General features: G+C 43.7%; 1 protein-coding gene across 1 annotated transcript in view; it reads left to right on the forward strand.

Moving 5' to 3' along the window:
- The first annotated feature begins 5821 nt into the window (after positions 1-5821).
- The window catches only part of LOC140504276 (protein-arginine deiminase type-3), a 45363-nt gene continuing 24419 nt past the window's right edge, over positions 5822-26765 (forward strand). Inside the window, exons 1-4 of the mRNA XM_072609048.1 lie at positions 5822-5913; positions 22266-22446; positions 24267-24339; positions 25858-25919. Coding sequence (XP_072465149.1) covers positions 5822-5913; positions 22266-22446; positions 24267-24339; positions 25858-25919 — 408 coding nt within the window. The remainder of the gene's footprint in view (positions 5914-22265; positions 22447-24266; positions 24340-25857; positions 25920-26765) is intronic.

Here is a 26765-nt window from a genome sequence, read left to right on the forward strand (position 1 = left end):
CATGGCCATGGCTAATAAGTATTGGAGACAGGATTTGAATGCAGGTCTTCTTGATCCAAGTCACAGGATCATAGAATCAGAGCTGGAAGTCTCCTCAGAGGTCGTCTTGTCCAACTTCCTCTTTTTACTGATGGATAGGGTAACTGAGACTCAGAGAAGCTAAAAGATTGTCCAAGGTCAGGATTGATACTATGCTCTTGCAACTACGATTATTTCCATTTTACAGACAAGGAAACTGAGGCTCAGAAAAGTCAACTTGCCCAGGGTCAGACAGCTAGTCAGTGGTTTGCCTGACTTCCTGTCCCGTGCTCTTATAATTAGGATCATAAGATCTAGAGTCAAAAGGGACCTTAGACCAACCTATTAATTTAGAAGAGAAGAGTAGAGGGCACGCTGGTGAAACTGAAGTCTTGTACCAAGGTGTCCAAGGTCACACAAGGTAGCCCAATGGAGATTTGAACCCACCTCCACTGAATTCAGATCCAGCATTCTTTCTACTTCTCTGACCTCTCTCTATGTAAGGGCGCCATGCAGAGCATCATGTCCATTATGCTGAGGCTTCCTCTTTCTTCCTCCCCCCTCCCACCCATTATCCACAAAGTGCCAAGCATGCAGCTTATCCCACAAGACCCTGGGCACATGCCCCATTGCCCTCTAGGTATGTCCCACCCTGTTGATGATTATCTTGGGAGGAGTGAATCCTCACTCTTCATCTCTTTCAGCCTCCATCTGCTTATCTCTTCCATCTCAGAGGGGACCTAAGGTTTTTTGTTTTGTTTTGGAGCAAGAGGAAGGGGGGATGGGAGGAAACTTTTCTCCTCCCTGGCCCGAAGGGCTGGGCTATTTCTCTTGGGCAGGCTTGGCAAATGCCCAGTCATTTCCAGGGCTCTCTCCTTCTGCCAAATGTAGAAGGGTATACTGGGGAAAAAATGTTGGATTTGGGGTCAAGGACCTGGCTTCTGGTTTTTACACTTCTTTGGGGTACCTTGGGCAAAATTGTTCATCTCTTGGGCTTCAGTTTCTTCTGTGAAATAAGGGGGGAGGGGTTGGACTGGGTAGCTTTTGAGGTTTCTTCCAGTTCTAAATCTAATCCCTTGAATAGCCACTCATATTTTCCCATGATCTCATCCATTAGGTTTCCTCTTCAGAGGCACAGATTTCAGTCCATCCGGCCCTCCACAAAGTCATGATTCCTCCTTCTGGTATGGAAGTGACCCTGGCTTCCTGAGAGATACATCAGTAAAGCAAAAGCCCTGGCACCCTACCGAGTCAGAAAGGCTTCCAGTGCTACCTTGGCAACAGAGTTATGCTTATTCTGTGCAAGGTACTGTGTTAGACATAAAGTCTGGGGATAACAAGTAGAAAAAAACAGCTTCCCTGTCCTCAAGAAACTTACAGTCAAACTGGAGGGAAAAGATAAATACAAAATGAAGATATAGTCAGCCTGTCAACAAGCACGATAGGCACTTTTACTAATCTAGGCACTGTGGGTAGTGCTGCTGATACCAAGAAAGGCATTGCTGACTCCCAACCCCCTTCTCATCTGCCTCACTGGGCCTGAAATTCCAATGTAAGATTTCTATTCCTACAGCTTAAGACTTTTAAGGAAATACAATTTTATTTTTATTTTTACAAGAGAGAAGGAAAAATTTCATCAACATTAACCAAAACATCCCAAAAGTCTGGCATTATAGTCAGTGTTCCAAACTCGTTGTCAGAGTTTAGTCATTGAAGTTCTATGGCATTTAGATTCAGTTGTTTTCTGCGTCGTTCTCTGTGTTTACATAATTTGTAAAGGGAATTATGATACATATAATGAATATCCTACTCATTTAGATTTCTCAGAGCTGCCTTTTCTGATTTGGAGTCAGAAACTCACAACGCAGCTTGAAATGATCAATCAAATCCTTGACAACGTTCTCATCATCACTACGTTCCTGTGCTTGCGTACCTTAAGTGAATTAAATCAAAGATTGTAGAACCTGTTCCCATCACAGAACTCCAGTCTTGTGCCCCACCAAGTAACCCCCCAGACTTGAAACAATACTGTTCCCACAGGATTCAAGAACACCTGTATTATCCTATGCTCATGGGCTTGTCATGGGAAACCACTCAGGCCCTGGAAATAATTGTGTTGTAATCTACCTTCCCCTTTTCCTATTTGTGATTTAGGTATGTAAACTGTGCGTTTACTCCAGCATATAGAGCTCTCCTCAGGAGAAATCCAAAGGTCTGCAGACTGATTCCCCACTCTGAAAGTAATTCATTAAACTGCTTCTTATTTCCTGGCATTCCTGTTTCTGGCCTGCCTTGTGCAGGACCAGTTATTCACAGGTTAGAGACCAATCCTGTCTAGACTACCTTTAAAATTCTGTTAACAAGTCATAATCCTTGTGCATATTGTTTTCCTGATTCTGCTTAACTTACTTTCCATCAGTTTATATAAGCCTTCCATGCTTCTCTGTATTCATTATTTTAATAATTTCTTAGGTACAAAAATATTCCATTATGCTCACATGCCACAACTTGTTAAGACATGCTCTGATTGATGGGCAGCTTGTCAAAATTTAAATCTCCCCGAGAGGAGCACTAATTTGGGTTATCAATCATTTGCATTTTAACATGAAATATTTTAGCTTTTCCTTTCTTGGGAATAGGCATAATAGCAACATAGAGGAAGTGGTGGGGAAACAAGGCATCTGATGTAACGTGAGGCGATGTTGGCAGTTCTCCATTCGACCACCAAAGTGATTTTCCTAAAATGCAGGTAAACTCCACTGGTACCCTATCACTTCCAGGATGAAATCCAAATCCTTTGTTTGGCTTCCAAAGCTCTTTATAACCTAACCCCACCTTACATTTCTAGTTTTCTTCCACGTTATACCCCTCACACATACTCTGATCCAGTAACATTGTCTTACTTGCTGTTCCAACAGAAAGGCTACGCATCTCTTAGCTCTGTCCATTTTCAGTAGCTGACGGTCCCTCATGCCTGGAATGCTCTCCCTCCTCACCTCTGGCTTCCTTAGCTTCTTTCAAGTGTCAACTAAAATCTCATCTCCTATAGGAAACCTTTTCCTCCCCTCTGTGAACTGTTTCCCAGATATCCTGTATACAGCTTGTTTGTGTATAGTCTCTTCTTTTAAATTGGAAGCTCCTCAAGGGCAGAAACTAGTTTTGCCTTTCTTTGTTTACCCAATACTTAGTACAGTGACTGGCACATAGTAAATAAATGCTACTGATTGATTGATCTGAGGTAATTGGGGAAGGGGGAAGAACTGCTAGGGCACAGGAAAGGGAGACTGAGGACAATGAAGACAAACCTCTCCTACTTCACAATTTTTTGATAGGCACTTGGTCACTGACCCCTGGGCAAATGTCCACTCTGAGGAGATTGGTCAGTCAGTCAACAAACATTTATGAAGTTCTTACTATGTGCCAGGCTCTGAGAATTACAAAGAAAGGCAGAAACAAAGTCCTTGTCTTCAAGGAATTCCTGTTCTAATGGAACAGACAACAGGCAAATAACTATAACTATAACTCTATATATACATATACATATATACACATACATATATATACATGTATACACACACATATATATACATATATACACACACATATATATACATATATACACATACATATATATACATGTATACACATACATATATATACATATATATCCACACTCACAAGACATAGATAATATAAATAGAAGGTAATTTCTGAGGGATCTTGAGCAAGTCACTTCACCGTTTGCCTCAGTTTCCTCATTTGGAAAATGAGCTGGAGAGGGAAATGGCAAACCACTTCAGTATCTCTGGCAAGAAAACCCCAAATGGGGGTAGGGAGTGCCACACATAACTGAACAAGGAAAAAAATCTCTCCCACTAACAGTGGGAAAGGGTAGGAATTGGGAAAGGTGCCTTGCAGATGGTAGATTCTCCAAACTGGTGCCCAGAGCCGGTAGCTTTTCTAGGAACTGGAACCATTTGCTGACTTCTGCCCCTGGGGCTGGAACAACCATTTTTGAGAAATTCATTTTGCTGTTGAAAAAACTGAGATGATTTAAATTGACTTAAATTCGGGCCACGTAAGCCACAAGCTGAATCCTTAGATAAATATCAGCCTTGTGTGGTACAGTGGGAAAGGGCTGGCCCAACAATCAGGAGACCCAGGTTCTAATAATAACTATTCTACTAACTTACTGTGAGATCTTGGGCGAGTGCCTTCCCTTCCTTGGTCCTCCATTTTTTCATCTGTAAAAGGAGAGGAATGGATCAAATGGACTTTAAGGTCCCTTAGAGCACTGGCATTATATATTAGAAGGTATCCCCAATCTGTATCAATATATTATATTTTAAGGTATTCTAACAATCAACCAAGAAGATGCCAACATGCACTTCTAACTAAAAGATGAAATTTTGTGGGGATAAAAGTAAAGTTCTACATTTGGGTCCAAAAAATCAACTGCACAAGAACAAGGGGTGGGATAAGAATCTGTAGCTAGACAAAACAAATTATGTTGGGCTGTGAGTAGACTTCAAAAACTCAACAATATGACATGATAACCAAAAAAAGCTAATGTAAATCTGGCTACATATGACAGACACAGAGTACAGAATGAGAGGAGAGTGCAGTCCTGCTATACTCTGATCTGGCTAAAGACCAGTTCAGTTCTGTGCCACCATATTTGAGAAAGGATGTTGACTAATGGAACACATCTGGAGAAGGGTGGCCCAGATGGGGAGGGGACTAGGGAGCATCCCATATGACAATGAGTTAAGGGAACTTGGAATGCTTAGCTTGGAGAAGAGAAGGTTTAGGAAGATTGACTTAATTGAGAAGTTTTTGATCAAGAAGCTACTACATGCCAAGCACTTTGGTAGGTATTTGGGATACCAGAACGAAAAACTAAAACCATCTGCTTTCTTACCTTCTCTCTGGGGATGCACATATTTGAGTATATAGAATATAGAATTATTATAGAATATAGTTATTCACATGACTTGGGACCAAATTGGTAAATACCAAATAAATAAGCCATTTAGTGAAAGAAGACACAAGTAGTTGGAGAGATATCATAGCCATCTCTAATATTTGGGGGACTGTCATGGAGGTGGATTAGTTTTGTTCTGCATGGCCCCAGAGGGCCAAGGAGGCAGAAGTAAGGAGGTACATTGAGGCTTCATGGATGAGGAACATTTCCTAAGGATTAGAGGTATCCAGAAGTGGAATGGATTGCTTGGGGAAAGAGTGGGTTTATCCTTCAGTGGAAGTCTTAGAGAAAAGGCTGAGTGATCGCCATATCCAATGTGCTGTAGAGAGGACTAATTGGACCAGATGGCCTCTCTGGAGTCTCTTCCAAGTTATAGACTTTGTGATCTCTGAATTTCTCACCTGCTTGGACAAATGCCCTCCAGAAGCATCTGGTTCAAAGACAAAACCAGCAGCATTCCAGTGCCCCCTATTCTACTGGTCCAGTGGACTTCTGACTTTCTGTACCCCACCCTACTTCCCCCCATCCCAGCCAGGAACAAAAAGTTTACTACCAGGTACCATAATCAAGAAGCCCCAACTGTAGGCATCTCTGGGCGGGTACCTGCTTGCTCCTCTTAGGGGCATAATTAGGTTGCACAGGGCAACTGGTTCATATGTAAATGAGTCTCAGCTCCTGGGAGGGATAATGTGAGGACCCAATGAACTGCTGTCTTTGAAAAAAAGAGGAGGGTTCCTGGACCAGGCTGGCCTTTAAATGGAATCATGCTTAGCCTTTAGGGCAGTGGGGGCACTAGCTGGAGCCTGGTGGGGATCTATCATGTCCCTCCAGAGGATAGTCCGAGTGTCCCTGGAGCATCCCACCAGCGCTGTGTGTGTGGCAGGAGTGGAAACACTGGTGGATATTTATGGGTAAGAGGACTAGACTGGGAGTAGGGAGTATTTGGGACCTGGGGGAGAGACATGGGCTTTTCTCCTGAAAGCTGGTCTGCAGTCTTCCTCTGGGAGCTCCCATCCTACTTTGGACCCTACTAAGGAGTTAGAATGGAAGGTTGGAAATGAAGGGGTGGGGAGGGTAAGGACTCATCAAGGTCGTTTCTCTGTGGGTTGATGTTTTGTAATAATGAGAGGAATTAATCCTTGGTTTAGCTGTGCTCACCTGGGCTGTGGTCTAGGAATGGTGGCCAAACCACAGAATGATTGAGTCTATGGCAAGCCTGGAAGCTTTGACTAATGCCAGCATCAGGAAAATAGAGTATCAGAGTAAGAAAGGACCTTAGACCATAGAAAGTCAAAATCGAAAGAGGTCTTTGGATTTAGAGCAGAGAATGTTAGAGCTGGCTGGGAGAGTGGAATATAGACTGTTAAAACTGGATGGAGCCCTAGAACACAGAAGATCAAAGAACAAAGAGTCTTAAGACCACCAAGCTCAGCCCTATCTTGGTCCAAATGATCAGACTAAAGCTAAGAGGGTGATTTATCCAAAGATACATGGCTCTAATTAAGTTGGAGGTGAGGTCTTTTTACTCCCAGCCTTGGGCTATTTCCACTACACCTCTTACTGGAAATATAATCATTTTTCTTAAAAACTGAAACAAACAAAACCCCACAAAGCTTTGAGAAGAATTGGCAGAGGCAAGGCTGATCCTGGAGTCTGGAAGTTTCAGAGATCAGCACGATTTGGCTCTGGTGTAGGGGGACCAAGTGAGGAACCTGCTGGGGTCCAAAATTGTCCTGCTGCCAAGTCCGGTGTCAAGCTTTGGGGGCTTTCTCACACATCAGAGCCCAGATTTTGTGACAGTATACAATCATTGTTGTGGAGGGGCCTCCATTCCCTGGGTGGGGATGAATGGGGATATTTGCTCCTGTCCTGCTTCTCCCCCAGTTGGATTCTTAATGTTCCTGAGAGAAAGGTACCCCATTCACCCCTGTGGAAGGTGCCTCTCACAGCTTCTGCCTGTGGGATTGTCTGAACTGGCTCTTGGAAAATGAATATGCATACATACAATTTACATATGCAAGTATTTAAACCTCTCTGACCTTGAGTTTCTCATCTGTAAAATGGGGCTAATAACTCCCACCTTATAGAGGAGGATTGAAGGAGATAATGTAATACACTTTGCCAAATTTAAAGAACTACTTAAATGTGAGCTATTATTAGGATAAATTTCTAGATGAAGAGACTGAAGTTCAGAGAAGGGGACCCCAAGGTCACTAAGCTGGTATATAGCAGGGCCAGAATTCAAACGCAGCTCAAGTCTAATACTCCTTCCAGTACACCATGAATTGCCTTCCTTCCTCCTCTGAGACTTTGAAGTAGGACCAGATGTAGTTGCAAAGGATGGGAGACAGGCCACAGGGCTGTGTTGGTGATGAGTTGGGTAGAATGGGTATGAGGAGCCAACTTTTGGGAAGGGCTGGGTGTTAGCCCTGGGGGTGTCTTCAGAAAACGGTTTCTTAGAATGTCTCCTTCTGTCATAGCATCTAAGGGCTAGAGTAGCTTCCTCTCGGAGATGGAGAGGTAGGAGGGAAGGGGTGGGTAAAAACAGTTGGCAAAGTTCATCAGAGGCAGCGAGTCAGGGCTTGGGAAACCCTTGTGGGGGAGGGAGATTGAGAGTGGAAGCCTTGCAAATGGGCGCCACTGCCTGCCCTCAGGCTTCCTCACTCACCTGGCCTTTTCAATGACCTGTGTCTGGGAAAGGTAGAATCTGGAGATTGGTCATGGGGCTATCTTTGAGCAAAGCTTGCCCTTCTTTTCCTGAAATCCAAGGAATCTGTTCAAGGGAGCTGCGGTTATCCTAGAGGCTATCAAATGCTGACCTTATTTTACAGAAGTGGAAACTGAGGCATAGTGAGAAGGGACTTGCCTGAAGTCATGCTGGTAATATGTGCCATTTGTAGAGTTTACCTTTCACATGTGAATTAGACTTAATGGACACTTACGTCTCTTTCTCCTTGCAAATTCTGTGATTCTAAAGTGGCAAATCCAGGGTTCAACTCTGTGGCTTCTCGTTTCTCTTTCTATGTCACCAGCCTACTGACTTCTGGCTTCCACCCTGCCCCTAGCTATCCTGGCCAAATCAGCCAGGGCAGCATTCACTGCGGGATTGTATGAGAAGCATGACATCAGAGGTTAGGGAACTTTGGGTGCCACTCTGGGTCTCAGTTTCCTCCTCTATGAGCTGAGATGACTGGACTAAGTGGTTTTTATAATAAGCTCTATAAAGACACTTCCATCCTTTAGAAATTGTTCAGAGAAAGGAAGACTTTGTTTGGTGGGAGTGGAGGGGGAGGAATCACCTCCAGAGTAGATTCCAGTCCAAGAATTGGATGGGTAATTAATAATGAGTTATATTTGTTTAATGCTTACCATGTGTCAGGCACTGTGCTAAGCACTTTATAATTATCTCATTTGATCTTCATAACAACCCTGAGAGGTAGGTGCTATCATTATCTGCATTTTACAGATGAAGAAACTGAGGCAAACATAGGCTAAGTGACTTGCCCAGGGTTACACAGCTAGTAAATTTGAATTCAGGTCTTCCTGACTCCAGAGCCAGCACTCTACCCACTGCACCATGAAGCTGCCCTCTAGGTTGCTGGATTGTTTCAACTGTGTCTGACTCTTTGTGACCCCACTTAAGGTTTTCTTGGCAAAGACGCTGGAGTGGTTTGCCATTTCCTTCTCTAGCTCATTTTTCAGATAATGAACTAAGGCAAACAAGGTTAAGTGACTTACCCAGGGTCACCCAGCTAGTAGGTGTCCGAGAAAAGCTTTGAATTTATGAAGACAAGTCTTCTTGATTCTAAAGTTAGTGCTCTATCCACTGCTCTACATCACTGCCTGCCCTCTGTCAGCAAATTTTCATAAGGCAGAAAAGAATGGAACCTGTACATTATAGGCTGGTGAGCTCAATGTTGATTCCTGACAAAATTTTGGGAAGTATTATTAAAGGGATGGTTGATGGACATTTAGAAAAAGAATCAGTGATCACAAAGGACCAGTATCAAGAGGAAATGCCTGCCTAATCTCATTTCCTTTTTTGACAGGATTAGATTGGAGGATACTATAAATATAGTTTGCCTATCTTTTAGTAAAGTAAAATATAAGGAGATGTACATTATTAAGTAGTTTGGGAACTATTTGAATGACTACACCCAAACAACAGTCCCAAAAAGGCTGGCCTGGATGAGCTCTCTCAGATTCAGAGATGAGCTCTGAAGTTCAATGGACTGCAGGGAATGGGAATAAAGATCTGAGTCAATGGGACTAGAAGGTCCACTGAGGTCCAAGAAGGAAGAACAGTGTTGCCTATAGACATAAGAGTACACTCAGAGAACAATCCAGCAATTCCGTCAAATCCATCCTTCCTGAGCCACTACTGTGTGTCCAACTTTGTGATGTACCCTGAGGGATACAGGGGATGAAAAACAAGAACCACAGCAACAATAATGATGACAGCTAGCATTGACAACATGCTTTAAGGTTTCCAAAGTCATATGTCATCTCCTTTGATGGGGCCTCGGAGCTGTTAATATCCTGTTTTAATAGATGAGGAAAGGAAGACTGAGAAAAGTTAAATGTCTCGGCTAGAGTTGCCCAGTTAGCGTGAGGCAGGATTTGAACTCAGATCCTCCTGCCTCCGGTCCCAAGTTCTTTGCACTGTGGTACTTTCAAGTATGCAAAACTGTTTCCTCACAACAATCCCTCAACTGTTTAGAGCAGCAGGTCTCAAACTTCTTGGTCTCAGGACCCCTTTGCCCCCTTAAAAATTATTGAGGACTTCAAATCTGACATCAGACACTTGACACTTACTAGCTACGTGACCCTGGGCAAGTCACTTAACTGTGATTGCCTCAAAAAATTATTGAAGACCCTAAAGATCTTTTGTGTATGTGGATTATATCTATTGGCATTTACCATATTAGAAATGAAAACATCTTAATATTACTATAAAATTGTTTTGACCTCACTGAAAGAGTCTTAGGGGCCCCCTCCCCAGAGTTCCCACACTGCATTTTGAGAACTACTGACTTAGAGTTTGATCAGAGTGTGCTAAGAAAATGGAGGCTTAAGAAGTGATCCAATCCAGCTCAGAGTTCCCAATCTGAAGGCACCTCCTTAGCTGACTATTGATTTTTTATCCCTAAAGAGTGCTTTGCAGAGGGTATTTGTTTAGGATGACTCAGTGGGATCTCAAAGCACCTTGTTAAAAAAAAAAAAGGAAAGTATTTTTATCCCCCTTTTAAAGATGAAGAATTAGTCTCAGAGAGATGACATGACTTGCCTACAGCTACTCAGCTATTAAATCATGTAGCAACAGGCTGTTAAAACTGGAAGAGGCCTTAGAAATCATCCAGTTCAACTCCCTCATTTTTCAGAGGAGGAAACTGAGGTTCACTGAGCTTGAGTGACTTACCCAGGATCATATAGATATTAAGTGATAGAGTTGAGACCTGAGCGTCTGTCTTCTCACAGCATATACACAGTACCTTTTCCATTCCTCTTGACAGGGAGCTTCAGTCTGGCTGGGGAGAGAAAGCTGACCCATAGGAGATCACTAGAGAACAAAGATGCATTAGGTTGTGTTACACGGATGATCAGGGCATTCGGAGAATTGAGCAAAATCACCTTTGGCTGGAAGTGGCCAGTGGAGACTTCACGAGGAATGTGGGCTTGAGCTAGGCCTTGAAGGGTGAGCACCAGCCTAGAATAGGAAAGGCATCCAAGGAGGGTTGAAGACCACTGAGTCTGCCAATATCTTGACCATCCGAACCTTCCAGATTGGTAAACCAGGGTTCTTCCTTGAATTATAAAATGAAGGTGTTGAACTCAATGATTTTGTCTGAGATCACCCAGCTAATAACTGGTCATGAGATTCTGAGTTGAAAGGAAATGTTGACATCCTAGGATCCCACACTTAGAGCTACAAGTTGACCTGAGAGGTCATTGAATCCACACCACCTTATTCATTTTACAGATGAAGAGCTAAGGCTCAGATTGGTAAAGAGCCTTGCCCAGCATCACAAAGGAATGAAGGAAAGAAAACAGACATTTATTAAGGGCCTACTATGTGCCAGACATTGTACTAAGCCCTTATCTCATTTTTGTCCTCACAGCAGCCCTGGGGAGTGGGCGCTATCATTCCTCCTATTTTACAGTTGAGGAAACTGAGGCAGGCAAATTGAGGTCATTTGCCCAGGGTCTCACATCCAGGAAGTGTCTCAGGCCAGAGGCAGGTCCTACGGAACTGGAAAGGTTCACTTTGATTGTAGAGAATCCCTAGTTTTCTTCAATGCAGCTCACACGTCCCTCCTCTGTGAGGCCTTTCCTATTTTCCCCTGGTTATTAAGGGCTCTCTCTCCCTCCTAAAATGACTTTGACTTTGCTTTGTATATACCTTGGATTTACTTTTGTGTGCATGTGTAAGCTTCTTGGGGGCAGGAATTGTTTCGTATTCATCTTTTTAGCATTATTTTTGCTGTCCCCATATCAGAGATCTGATGGGAGCTTGAGTTGAAATTCCGAGTGCCTAAGTGAAGTCCCTCCATTCTCCAGACTGGAATCTCTAGGTCTGAGGGAATGTAGGCTGGGACACATAAAATCCAATCTGAACATTCCCAGAGGGGGAGGGAAGACAGAGAAAAGCTCAGCAGAAGGCCATAATAGCTCGCTTTTCTATAGTATATTACACGGACATTATCTTCTTTGATCCTTACAACAGTCTTGTAAGGTAGGTGTTTTTATTACTCCCATTTTACAGAAAAGGAAACTGAGATTGATGGAGAATTTCCTTTAAAACATCTCTCTGACAAGTGGCCATCTTTCCTCTGCTTGAATACCTCCAAGGGTGGGAAACTCACTACCTCCAGAGGCAGACCATTCTGCTTTGGAACAGTGCTCATCGTGAGGAAGTTTTCCAGACATTGAGACTAAATCTGCCTTTGCTTCCTCCCCTTCTGTCCCCTCAAGTACACCCTCTCCACCCTCTTGATGCTAAATCTTCCCCTTTGGGGCCAAACAGGACAAGACTGGTCCTTCCTCTACAGGTCACTTCCCCGGCTGTCTCCTGCCTTTGATCTCTTATAGTGCTAATTAATAATAACACTCCCTTGATTTTTATGTAGCATTTGTTTTTACAGCTTCCAAGAAGCTTTCACATAAATTTCAGTTGGTCCTCATGGAAACCTTGTGAGGAAGACCGGTAGGGATTATTAGCTCGATTTTACAGAGAAGGAAACTGAGGTCCAGGGAAAGGGAGGGACTTGCCCAGGGTCATGAGATGAATAAGCATGGGAGCCACCACCCAGATCCCCTAACCAGGAGCCAGAAAGATCTGGGTTTGAATCTTGACTCTAAAACTTAAATACCATGTAACCCTAGTCCAGGGAAGGATTTTCTATCACCCTGCTTGTGATTTCTTGTTTTATTTAATTCAACATCTTTTTAATTCCCATTTATTAAGTGCCTGTTATGTGTGCTGTGTTAGGAGCAGGGAATATTCAAACTTAAACAAAAAAGACTTGGTAGCTGCTTCTACCCAAGGTACAAGACACATAAAAATAGCTGTTATAATATTGTGGGAGGCAGTCTTGCACAATGGTTAGTGGTGGGGTAGGGGGGGTGGAGAAGAGACCAAGTTTTTATTAAATACCACTTGATGCTGACAATAACCCTGGCATGTTTTCTCTTTGTTGTTCAGTTGTGTCCAGTTCTTTTTGACCCCATTTGGGGTTTTCTTGGCAAAGATACTAGAGTAGTTTGCCATTTCCTTCTCTAGCTCATTTTACAGATGAGGAAACTGAGGCAAAGAGGGTTAAGTGACTTGCCCAGGGTCACACAGCTAGGAAGTGTCTGAGGTCAGGTTTGAACTCGGGTCTTCCAGGCCTGGTTCTCTCTCCACTGTACCACCTACCTACCTCAGAGTTATGAGTACCAGAGTCCAAGTCCCATCTCTAACCCATGCTGCTTGTGCCATCTGGGCAACTCATTGAAGCTCTAAGTATCCCAGGCAATGCTCTACTTCAATTCAATTCAACAAGCCTTTATTGCCCGGCCCTGAGCTGACCGATGGGGACACACACTGAAATGGTGCAGTGTCTGCTCTCAGACAGCTCACACTCTGCTGGGAGGAATGCTGCCCTATGGGAGACCACTGAGTAGCCAGGGAGGAGAGCCAGAGGGCAGGAGATGGTGACCTATTCTCAAGTTTGGACTATCATTCATTTAGTTGTGATTCCAGAGCAAGAGTTAAAGGTAGAAATCTGAGGGGGAAAGGAAGAGAGTGGGTCATGTGTGTATCTGCAGAACAGGTGAAGGTGATAGAGGGCCAGATCAAAAAATTTGCAGAGAGAAAGAGACAGACAGATAGAGACAGAGACGGAGAAACAGAGAGAGAAGAGAAGAGGGAAGGAGGGGGAGGGGGAGAGAGAGAGAGAGAGAGACAGACAGACAGAGAGACAGAGAAACAGAAAAAGAGGAGAGACAGAGAGAGAGGGAGACAGAGGAGAGAGACAGAAAACGAGACAGAAAAAAGGAGAGAGAAAAAGAGAGACAGAGATAGAGACAGAGACAGAGACAGAGAAACAGAGAGAGAAGAGAAGAGAGAGGGAGGGAGAGAGAGAGAGACAGAAAGTGAGAGGGAGACAGAGACAAAGTGAGAGGCCAAGAAACAGAAAAAGAGGAGAGACAGAGACAGAGAGAGGAGAGAGAGTGAGAGAAAAGGAGACAAGAGAAGTGAGAGAAAGAGACAGACACAGAGAGAGGGAGAAGGAGAGGGAGACAGGGACAGAGAGAGAGAGAGAGAGAGAGAGAGAGAGAGAGAGAGAGAGAGAGAGAAACTCTTAATGGTGAAGAGGAAAGAGCTACTGGATTTGAAGCCAGGAAGACTCAAATTTAAATTCTGACTCAGACTCTTGAAAGATGTGTGATGCTAAGCACATCACTTGACCTCTCTGAGCCTCAGTTCCTTCACCTGTAAAATGAGGGAGCTTTGACTGGATGGCCTCAAAGGTCTCTTCCAGCTTTGCCTCTAGAATGCTATGAATCCTTGCTTTGGCCTTTAATGACTGTGTGGTTTTGGGCAAGCTCTGGTTACCTTTGTGAGCCTCAGTTTTTCATGTATAAAAAGGGATCAATAATACATACATACCCTACTTCACGCAGGGCTACTGTAAGGGATACATTCTGGAAACCTTGATGTTCTAGAGAAATGAGAATTATGAATATGAGGGAGCCATGAGCCATACAAATAACTATAATACAAGATGGTACATGATGTAACAGATAGCTGGGTTAACATGGAGATTCTGTATGGCCCCAAGGGCAGAAGTGGGAGCAGGGGGATGGAAAGGGAGGTTGCACGGGGGCAGCTTTAGGCTTGTTTTCAGCCAAGATTTCCTAACCATTAGTGCTCTCTAATAACCCTTACGATGTGCCTGGATACAGAGAAAGATGATGATCCCTGCTCTCAAGGACTCACAGGAAGATAACATGAAAGCAACCAGATACAGGGAGGGTGTACAAGAGACACACTGGAGAGAATCGATAGAGGGAAGGCACTGACATGGGGCAAGGATTAGGAAAATCTTCTCGTAGGAGGTGAGACCTGATGGAAGTCAGATAACTTAGGAGGCAGAGAGGAGGAAGGAGACAGTTTCAGGCATGGAGGACAGCCAGAGAAAATGTCTGGAGTTTAGAGAGGAAGAGTCTTATATGAGGACCAGTCTGGAGACCAAGGTCACAGGATGGAAGGGTCTATAGGTAGTGGGAGAATGCAGGGGGAGAGTGTAAGCAGAGGCCGAATGACTACACTTTTTGGATGAGTTGTAGAGAAAACCTTGTTTAAGAACAGGCCTCGGAGGTCCGTTCCAACCCCAAGGGTCTTTGAGGAGTCTTGCCTCTCTTCATTTCTCTGAGGTTCCCCCTAAAAGGACCCACCAAATTGCCTGGATACTCGAGAGCACCTATCCATCCTGGGAATTGTAGCCTAGAGAGGAGAACGGACCTCCTTCCCTCCCCCCATGCATTAGGAGCACGGGAACTCCACACAGAGCTGTCATTGTCTAACCTTCAAATTACAGGGATTCTGTCTGATGATCCCTTCTGCTCCTTTTTATTTTTACAAATTGCTTCGGGATCCCTATGAGTCATCCTGGGGAATCAAGGGGTCATGTTGCTGCTGTCCTCTTTTTTAGAGATGAGACATCAGGAACAAGTCCAGTGGATACCTTTCAGTTCTTGAGCAGCCAGAATCATGGCGTCTATTCAGGCAGGACTGGTACCTCTGGTGGGAGGGATGCTGAGCCCTTTTCAGGGCTGCTCAAACATCTTTGGTGTCCACCTACACCCAACTCTCACCTGTGGCTCCAAGAAGCTGTAGCAGGTGCAGCAGCCATACCCCAGTAAACCATCTGGGCTGACAGGCTAAATCAGGTTGAGGTTAACCAATGGGCCTCAGACCTGTTGGTGAGTTAGGGGGATGTCTATGCCAAGCATATGAAGGCTTCTGTGGCAGAGTGGGTGATGATCAAAGATGCAATGTCATCCACTGCATCCTGGACTATCACCAGTCATCCTGACTTGTGTCTTACCATTGGACTTTGATGACTCTGAAAGAGAGAGTGAGGCTGATGACTTTGTGCAACTCTACCTCACTTAAATCCAATTCACTTGAAAGTCAAGACATCACCCCCATGATGTCATTGGTCCACTATGGAAATGAAGGATGAATTATGACAACATTCTATGTGCTCTCTGAGCATCCCACACCCTAGTTGTTGTTCCTACACTTAGTACAGTGCCTGGCACACAGAAGGAGTTTAATAAATGCTATTCAGACCGACAAACCATATCCCTGGTGGACACAGACACCTGGGAATAGCTCCTGCTCACCCGCGGGAGAGGAGACCTCAGCCCTGTAGGGGCTGCTGCTGCCCTGCTTTTCTAGCCCAGCTGGCCTCTAACCCCCACTCACTCTCAGTATATTTTCTCAATTGAGTCAAGAAATATGGGTTCGAATTCCAGCGATGACACTTATTAGCTGTGTAACTGTAAACACTGCTCCATTTACAGACTCATAGAGGTAGAAAAGGAAACTTAGAGGCCAATAAATACAAACCCCTCGTTTTATGGTTGAAGAAACTGAGGCTGAAGTAAGTTAAGTGACTTGCCCAGGGCCACACAGCTAGTAAGTGTCTGAGGGAGGATTTGAATTCAGGCATTTCTGGCTCAAAACCCAGTGTTTTATCCAGTGTACTGTATATGCTTCACTGAGCCTCCATTTCCTTCTTGGTAAAATAGGGATAAATAAACTCATCCTGTATATAGCTTGTTTGTATGTAGCTGTTTGTGTGTTTTCTTCCCCATTTTATTGTGAATTCCTTGAGAGCTGGGGCTGTATTTTGGCTTTCTTTGTATCCCCATAGCTTAGGGTAGTGCCTGACACAGAGTCAGTGCTTAATAAATGATTATTGATTGACTGTCTAACTGAACAGAGTTGTTCCAGGGTGTCCATAAACCTTAGAGTACTATAGAAAAGAGAGCCATTGTTGCGATTACCCAAAATAAGCCATGCCCTTTACCACCAATGGGCTTCTGGAAGCACCCAGGCATCCTCACTCAATGACTTGAGTTTCAGGGAAATCTCATACAACCCAAAGAATCATTCTGTCTTCTCCTTCTACCTTCCAGTGGCCTCAGTTTCCTCATCTGTAAAATGAGGGGGTTGGATTCAGTGAACTCTGAGATTCTTTCCAGCTCTAGCTCTATGCTCCTATGAGCCTATGTACATTCTCTTCTTGCTATGAGACACATTCAAGCCTGTAGAATGGTCGGGTTAAAATTTGCTTAAAGTAGAGCATGCTTGAGGTAATAGAAAATGTCAAATTGAAATGTCAATTTTATTCTATCACCAATCATCTTGACTTTGGTCTTGCAGTGGACTTGGATGACTGGAGGAGAGAATGAGGCTGATGACTCTGAAAGCTCTACCTCACTTAAATCTACTTCATAAGCAGATCAAGACATCACCCTCCTGATGTCATTGATTCTCTTTGAAAATAAAGGACACCAGAAGAGTTTCCATTTTATCCTAGAGGTACTAGGGAACCATAGGTGTTTATTGAGTCCCAGAGTGATGTGGTTAGATCTGCACTTTAGAAGAGTCACTTTGTTGGCTGTGTAGGAGATGGATTGGAGTAAGAGGTTTGAAGAAGGAAAACTAAATAGGAAGATATTGAAATAAGACCAGAACTAGGTGGTGGATACATGGGAGGAGAGAAGGAGACATACAGGAGAGATGTTGAGAAGATAGAAATGGTGATATTTGACAAATGATTGTTACATGTGTGATGAGTGAGAGTGAGGAGACAAGGAAGATTCCAAGGGTACATGTGGATGACTGAGAGGATGGTGGGGTTGATTTTTGTTCTTGACGCCAATAGGGACATCTGGAAGAGGAGTGGCTTTGGGAGTAAAACATGAGTTCTATTTTGGACAAGTTGAGTTTAGGATGCCTACAGGGCATCCAGTTAGGAGATCTCATAGATGGTTGGTGATTTAAGGCTAGAGCTAGGAAGAGAAACTAGTGCTCTGTGTGTAGATCTGGCCATCATTTGTGTAAAGAAAACTACATCCAGTAAAGCTGATGAGGTCACTGAGGATAAGGGTACAGAGGGAAAAAAGAAGAGGACCCAGGACAAAGCCTTGGGGGACAGCCAAAGTAAAGGAGTATGATGTGATTGATGAACCAGCAAAGGAATCTGAAGAGTGGTCAGATAAGGAGGAGGAAAACCAGGAGAGAGCATTGTCATGGAAAGCCAAAGGGAAGGGAGTATATAATGATTTAGGTCAGGGGTGAGGAACCTGCAGCTTTAAAGTCACATGTGTCCTTCTACGTCCTTAAGTGAGACCTTTTGACCAAATCCAAATTTTACGGAACAAACCTTAAGGTCACAACCAAAGAACAAATCCAAATGTTTTATATAAAAATTGGATTTGGTCAAAAGACCACACTTAAGGACCTGGAAGGCTACATGTGACTTTAAGATGGCAGGTTCCTCACCTCTGGTTTAGGTCTTCATTGACCTTCTAGGCTGTTGAAATAACCTCCTAATTAATCTCCTTTTTGTAGTTTCTTCCGTCTCCAGTTCATCCACCACACAGCTGCCATCACAGCAGTAATAATGATGATAGCTAGCATTTATATAGCATTTTATAAGCTTTCTAGACAGATTTCATTTCACTCTCTCCTTCAAATGTTCCACATTGCAGTCAAACTGGTCTGCTTCCTGTTATGTGTCTCAAATTCCTCACGTCCCCTCCAGTCCTCATGTCTTCATATGCACTGAGATACATATTCTACTTCCCTCCAACACTTAGGACCTCTGACTTCCTCCAAGGCTCAGCTCAGGTGTCACCTTCTTGTTTCCTTCCAGGTGTGAGTGCTCACTCCTAAGCTGGGTGATGAGTTCCCTGTGCATTCACTTTGGTCTCTTTAGACACCTCTCCTTTCTCCTTCCCATCAAAATCACTTCTCTTCTTGTCTCCATAATTTTGTTACTGAGAGCCTCCCATTCTTCCTGGGATGACTTTCCCTGTAGAATTCTAATTCACAAGTTCTTCTATTTCTTCTAAACTTTGCGATTTGCTTCACCAAATCTAGGATGCATGTTGGGTCATTCCTAGTTACCCCTTCTTTCTCTATCATACACTCCAAGATGGTGTGGTCACTTCCCCAAGATTCCTATCATTTCTTCTCCAGCAACCAATTTCTATTGATAAGAATCAGATCCACAATAGAGGGTCTTCTTGATGGCTCCTCCACCTTTTGAAGGCCCAAGTTATCATTAAGACTGGTCAAACAATTACTAACTCTTTTGCTTTGGGCAAAGAGTAAATCCCAGTAGGTACCTAGATATTTGAAGTTTCCTGTCATTGATACACAATGCCTCTATGCCAGGCTTGTAATTTAATCCCCAAACTCCTTCTCTATTTCCTCTTTCTGGCTGGGCAGACTTAGTTTACTCAGATGACAAGACTGCTTCTGCATTTGTCTCCACTGATCTTTGCTCACTTACTTTCCACTGGGCTCCCTCCTCTGAGTCCTCTATTTTCTCATATGAGCATATTTTCATAATATGTTGCGCTAGCCCCCTACTGTTCCATCTGTATTATTTCTTTGGAATAAGGTCTACTCTCCCAGAATAAAATTTCCATCACGAGCTTCATCCAGCTACATCTCAATAATATTATGAGACCAAATACTTCCGAGTTAAGATTTCTAATTCATTTACTTGTCATTTGTAAGTGTTATACATGCAGATATGGCCCATATATATCCATAATACACATACATGAAAAGTATGTGTATATGTCAGAATGTATATATCTGTATATATAAATGTAATGTAGTGTCTATATAAGTACATATATGAACATTTATATGCATATGCATATTTGTAAGTATTTGTGTGCACGCACTTATACTCACGTGCAAATGAATACACTTATCTGTCACTCAGGAGAAGAAAGTGAAAGTTTCTTGAGGCCAAAGTCTATCCCATTTTCATCTTTGTATCACAGAAACAAGTAAAATTCTTTATCATAGGTACTTAATGTTGGTTAAATTGGAGAGAGACAGACAGACAGACGGAGAAAAATTCGGTTGGGGATTGGGATGAAATCTGACCATCCTTTCATTTCCTTTCCTACCATTTCAGTACAGTTCCCCAAATCACACTTCAGTCCCCATCTAATTGATCCATGAAAAAAGAGGGGCAGGTCAACACAGGAATGCCCCATAGCAGAGGGGAGGGGGTAGGATGATGCTGGTGGGGAGAACTGGGACAACAGAGGAAAAGCAGCAGGATATAGTTCTTCAGGGTTCTTAATTTTTTTTTAGTCATGGACTCCTTTAGCAGCCTCTCAAGAACTTTGGATTTGACTGTGCAACATGGGAGACACTGGCACAGGACTGCTCAGCATGGTGTGCCCACATCAGAAAGGGTGCTGTGCTCTACGGGCAAAGCAGAATTGAGACAACACAAAGTAAACGTAGGATGCACAAATTTGGAGTACCCACCCCACATATTCACACGGACTATCTGTGCCCAACCTGTGGTACATCATTCTGAGCTCGTATTGGTCTGATCAGCCACAGGGGGACACACTGAAATTTCACCTTATCATAGTGATGTCATTTTGGTCCTCTTTGAGAACGAAGGACAACCAACCAGCCAACGATTAATAACAATAATAGTAACCATAATAATTTTTTTGCTCAGTTTTTCAGTTTTGTCTCTTCATGACCGCATTTGGGGTTTTCTTGGCAGAGATACTGGAGTAGTTTGCCATTTCCTTCTTCAGATCATTTTACAGATGGGGAAACTGAGGCAAATGGGATTAAGTGACTTGTCCAGGGTCACACAGCTAGTAAGTGTCTGAGGCTGGATTTGAACTCAGGAAAATATGTCTTCCTGTCTCCAGACCTGCTGTATCCACTGTGCCACGTAGCTGCCCTCCATGTGTCTAATAAACCTTTAATGTTTTCCAACCTACTTTACTCTAAAAGGTCAAAAGAGGACATAGACAAGCAGGGAAGTGTGTTGGTATTATCGTGTTAAATTTAATGTACGTATATTAAGCTCAGTTTCCTATACGATCCCCCTTTTTTTTGTTCTTTCTTTTTGAATATTGCATGTTGACATTTGTTGTATCCATAATAATAATAATGAGAAAAATTTTTTAAAGAAACAAAATACTTTACTCTCAGTAGTGCTGTAAAGTTGGTACAGTCATAGAAGTATCCTTATCTCCATTTTATTAATGAAGAAACTGAGGCTCCAAAAGGGAAAGAGATTGGCTTAGAGTCACCAAGTTAGTCTGAAGTGAACTCAGGTCTCCTGACTTCAAGACTAGCGTTAGTTCTATTAGAGAACAATGCCTGGAAGATAAAATTGTTAACATATATGATATACAGAGGAAATAGTACCAGCTTAGAGGATCTGAGTTCAAATTCCCTCTTCTTACTCTTACTGTCTATAGGCTCTTGGAAAAGTTACTAAACCATCCTTGGCCTTGATGATCTCATCTGTAAAATGAGGTAGGACTAGGTGGGTGATGAGATAGTGTGAAGGTCAGTTACAACCTGGCATTGGTTTGGTGTGGGAATTGAGAAAACCAATCAGATTCTAGCTCATGAACATGTGCTGCCACATGTATTATCCTCCATCTTGTTTTTGTGCAAATCATCCATGGAAAACTAGATGGTAGAAGCCATCTATTGCTTCACAAATGCAGATGGATGCAATTAATCAGCATCTCTCAGTTATGAAAAAAGACCTCAAAACCTACTTGGCCCCTCCCAAGTTGACCAAAACTCATTCTTTCTCCATCCCTACTTGGAAAGCTCCAATTAGAAATCAGATTACCTAATTTTGTATCCTGGTTTGTATCCTGTTCATTGCTTTCTTTTAATTAATTTGCTCTTATTTAATTAATTATTTTAAATTCATAAAAATCTCTCACTCTGTGTTTAGGGTCTTTGGGCTGACTAGGGAGTCCATTGACCCATTTATCAGGCCAGTTTTGCTAATAAATCACATAGCTTGGAATATGCTTTCATTATAAATTATCCACCATGTGGGCTCTGAAGTCCCTTTCAACACTATGATTCCATGGTTGTCTTCAGGTATTTGAAGAGCTGTAGCATAGAAATGAGATTGGACTTGTCCTCCTTGGCCCTGGAGAGAAAACCAGGAAGCAGGGGGTGGAAGTTATAGGGAAGAGCTTTTCTTCTGATCTGTGGGAAAATGTCCAAATAATGAGAGCTGCTCCAAAATGCACGAGGCCAACTCATGCCAGGTTCCTAGTTCAAGTAGAGGATGGACGACCACTCATTATCAATGTATCAGTCTATATGAAGCGTTCCTGGACCCCTCCTCTTAGGTGCTAGTGTTGGTTTCCCCCAAATTACCCTTTATCTATTTTATTACATACTTTTATTTGTACTTTTCGTCTTCCCTTGGCTAGACTATAAACAACTTGAGGGTAGGATTTGTTTCATTCTTGTCTTTGTATCCCCAGCAACTGGTATGATGCCTTGCATACAGGATGTAATAAATGCTTGTGGATGGATTAATCAATGAAACTGAGAGGATTCCCATTCAGGTGCAACTTGGATTAAGCATTCTCTAAGGTCTTTGCCACCTCTGGCAGTCAGCTAGCTCCCCCAGCTTCTCCCATCATTCCCTGTCTCTCTCAGGTCTGTGCCAGAGGGCACGGAGACCTTCGAGGTCTATGGCACTCCAGGCGTGGACATCTACATCTCCCCAAACATGGAGACTTCAAGGGAACGGGCAGACACCAGGAGGTGGCGCTTTAATATGGGGCTTGATATCATCGTCGTCATGAATTCTCCAAGCAATGACCTGAATGACAGTCATGTAAGTGGGGTCCTTATCCCAAAGGTGTGGGGTGCAAGGTTCAGCAGGGAACACTTGAGTGATTGGGATCTGCTCTCAAGGGAACTCAATCACTGGGTGACCTTCAATGAGATACTTCTATTTAGACTTGTTTCCTTTCCTTATTGGTAAAACGAAGGAGGTGGACTTGATTAACTCTGATGTCCTCATTGCTGATATACTGTGCTGTCTGGCCCCTCCAACTCTCCTATTTCATGATTTTAGCCTAGTTCCTCTGGTTTCTCACCCTAGGGCCAAAAGCCAATCTCCCCTTACTCAAATCCTGACGCAGCTTAGCACAGGGTGAGACACACGGTAGGGGCTTGTGGCTCAAAGAAGACAATCTTGGTTGAGTGTGCCAACAACCTGAGTTCTAGTCCTGAGTCTCTGAACCTTCAATAGCTCTTCCCTTCTCACCTCTAAATCCCAACGCTGAATCATCCCTTGATTTCGATAACTGTTGCAGTGCCTATGTTGGGAGACCTGAACATTTGCCCTTGGATTTGGGATGAAGGGGGCAGGCATGGGTAATTTCATGTTTGGGGTCAATTTCATTGCTGAAATTCAATAAATAAGGAGTAGTAATTGTGGATTTATGGGTGCATCCAGGCAGAAAGAGCCTGTTTCATCATAATGTGGGGGAAGTGTTGATATTAGTTAAGTGAGTCAGAGCTAGAGATCCGAAGAGCTGAGAACTAAATCTTTAAATAGGGAGGATCCAAGGAAAAAAGCTGTTACGCAGTTATTTGAACACAAGGCATGAATGTTGTTGCCTTAGAAAGCTTTGTTATTCTTTATGGAACTAGAGAAATCATAATTGGGAGTGAGATGCAGGCTAGAACTTGGAATATCAGAACTGAGAGGGCCCTTAGAACACAGAAGGTCAGAGCTGGGAGGGCCTAAGAACATTGGATGTCAGAGTTGAGAGAGATCTTAGAACACAGAGTGTCAGAATCAGGAGGGTCCTTAGAACACAGGATGTCAGAAGTGGGAGGGCCCTTAAAACATAGAATGTCAGAGCTGGGAGGGTCCAGGAACCCAGAATGTCAGAGCTGGGAGGGTCTTAGAATACAGAATGTTAGAACTAGAAGGAAATGTAGACACCATCCCCCCCCACTTTTTTTTTAGTTGTTTCAGTTCTGTCTGACTCTTTATGGAGCCATTTGGGGTTTTCTTGGCAGAAATATTGTAGTAGTTTCTTTCATTCTACAAATAAGTAAATCAAGGACAAGAATGGGTCAGTGTCTTCTCCAGGTAACATAGATAGTGTCAGAGTTGGAACTAAATTTTAAGACTAGGTATATGTCATTGTAAACCATGACCTATAAGACTTAAAGCCACCAGAGCTAGCTGAGTGAGTGCCTTGGGGTGGGTCAGTGCTGAGGGAAGAGGGAGGGAAAAGATAGAGGGAATGACCCAGAACGGAATATCATGCTGCCTCTACTGTGGGTGAACCCACTACCCTCCCCCTTTGGCTACACGAATATTCCCATTTTCCAGATAGACCAGTTGAGGTACAGGCTCTAAATAATACACAGACTGCTGAGGGCTTTTGTATCCCCACTGAGTCATAAATCCTCTCTGGTTCTACTTTGTAAGTTCTACCATGGCCTGACCTGTCAGTGATTTGGTCTCCCTTGAGCAGAAAGGGGAGAATTGGGCCTCACTGGGAGCCTTGGTGCCCCTGAGGGCTGGAGCTGTTGCCCGGCTGGGTCAAAAGCTACCTCCCTTGGTTTCTGGCTCCCAGGGCAGTCAGTGCCTGCAGGTGGTGGCTGTGACTCAGAGACTATCTCTTTCTGCAGGTTCAGATCTCCTACCACTCCAAGGATGAGCCACTGGCCCTGGCCTATGCCGTCCTCTATCTCACTTGTGTGGGTAAGTGATGAGGGTTCAGCAATGATGGTCCCGGCCAGCTCCTCAGAGGGAACAGTGCCTTGGAAACATCCCTGTCCTAACAACCCCAAGACAAGGGCCCTGGTCCTGACTCTGACACTTCAAGGCCATGTTTCAACACCTCAACAGGTGTGACTGCAGATATAGGTGTTCACCTTGCAATGAGGCCTGTTCAGGACTGCCCAGTCCATGCCACTCTTGTCCATGCCTTCCTGTCACCTAGGATACCTAGCTAGAAGGGGTCTTACTAATACCCATCAGAATGCTAGGCCAGGATCTGAGATATCTGGGTTCAAATATCACCTCCCATTCTTTCTGGGTTACCTGATTAGCAACAGATCTATTCAGCTTTGCTTGCACTAATGTTCTCATCTATAAAATGGGAAGTTTAGGGAGTCAGTATCATGTAGTATAGAGACAGCTGGCCTCAGAGCCAGGAAGGCTTGGGTTCAAGATCTACTTCTGATACAAGCTGGCTGTGTAAGCCTGAGCAAATCCCTTAACCCCTTAGTGACCATGGCAGCTCTCCAGGACTCTAAGATGCTGCACTGGTGCATTGATGGAGGGAATTTCTCATTGGGAGCTCCCTCTGCCGAAGAAATTGCAGGTTCAGTACAAAGAGAAATTCCTCTGGCTGATTAATTCACAATTCTTTGTAAGTTGTACAGCCCTGTGGATGTGTAAGTTATTGTTATTAACTACAGTCCAACCTACTTCTTCTATAGGGCATCTAGTTGCATAGAGCCCTGGGACTGCAGTCAGGAAGACTCATCTTCATGAGTTCAAATCCAGCTTCAGACACTTGCTAAATGTGTGACCTGGGGCAAGTCACTTAACCCTCTTTGCCTCAGTTTCCTCATCTGTAAAATGAGCTGGAGAAGGAAATGGCAAACCACTCCAGTACGTTTGCCAAGAAAACTCCAAATGGATTCACCAAGAGTTGGACATGACTGGACAACAAAATTCATTCTATAGGTGACTCATGTAGTCATTCATTCATTCATCCATTGAACAATGATTGAGTATGGGACAGTAGAAAGAAGGCTAGACTTGCACTCAATAGTCCTAGGTTGAATTCTGGCTCTAACACTTACTTAGCTATGAAACTCTGAGCAAGTCCTTTTCCTGAGGTGAGCTTGAGTATGGCAAGAGTTTTTTCCATGATGACTTTGAGAGGGATGGCAGGGGGACAGTAGAAAGGGCATTGGCTCTGGAGTCATGGGTCCTGGATTTGAATACACCTGTAGGTGATCCTAGGAAAGTCTCTTGGATTCCCTAGGACTCAGTTTTCTCATCTGTCAGAGGGGAGCATTGAAGTACTTGAGGAGAAGATCTCCTCTGGCTTTGACCTTCTTAGAAGAATTAGTTTGCTAAGAAAACAGTCTTCTAGGGTACCTGCCACCTATGACCTACTCCGGAGGACCAATGTCTAGCTTAGAGCAGACCCGGAGAGCTCTGGGACCCTATCCTGACTCAGTCTCCTTTTTTGCAACGATGCAGATATCTCTCTGGATGCCGACATGAATTGTGATGGCAAAGTGGAGAGGAACTACGTGGATAAGGTACTCAGTCTCTTCTTGAGCATAGACGTGCCAGGGAACACAGAGGAGGAAATCCCCTTTGGCACTATCCCCAGGCCCAGCCAAGCCCAGACAGGAATATTCCTGGTATCCCTCTCCTACAGGAGTCATAGCTAAGTCTGGGCAACTACAAGGAAGCGAGAGGAGCAGGAACTTTCCTTCCTCAATCCATGTGCAATATTTATTGAATGTATGCTTATTCTGTGCCCAGCCTAGTGCTAAGAGCTATCAGTCAATCAACAAGCATTTACTAAGGACCTACTATGTGCCGGGCACTGTGCTAGACTCTGGGGATCTGAAAAAAGGACAAACCACAGCCCCTACCCTCAGAATGTTTGTAAATAGCTAGATACATACAAAAATCTATACAGTAAATGGAAGGGAGACTCATAGGGAAGCCATTAGCTGGCCCTGCCCTCAAGGCACTTCTAGTCTAATTGAAGGGTCAAAGTTTTTACACATGAAATAAAGAAGAATTGAGTGCCCCTAGTGGAGCTGTCCTCCTTAGCTGTCTTCAGCCTCTATTCTCACTCTCCTACATCCATCTGCAATCAATGATGGTGTCACACCTCTGCTCAAGAAGCTTGAGTGGATCTCTATTACCTCTGTAACAAGTTCAGCATCCTTTGTCTGTCCTTCAAGGCCCTCTACCATCTGGCATCTCCCTCACAGTCTTATCTCTTGGTATTCTCCACATAATCCATGCTCTAGTCAAACTGGATCATTCTCTGTCCCTTGAACGGAGGCATGTGTTCACCCCCTTAAGCTGATGAGCTCCGTCCCATTCCTTCAGGCCCAGTTCAAAGCTGCCTCCTCCAGGAAGTCTTC

Source organism: Notamacropus eugenii, chromosome 5, assembly GCF_028372415.1.
Source record: "Notamacropus eugenii isolate mMacEug1 chromosome 5, mMacEug1.pri_v2, whole genome shotgun sequence".
In the NCBI taxonomy this organism is placed as follows: domain Eukaryota; kingdom Metazoa; phylum Chordata; class Mammalia; order Diprotodontia; family Macropodidae; genus Notamacropus; species Notamacropus eugenii.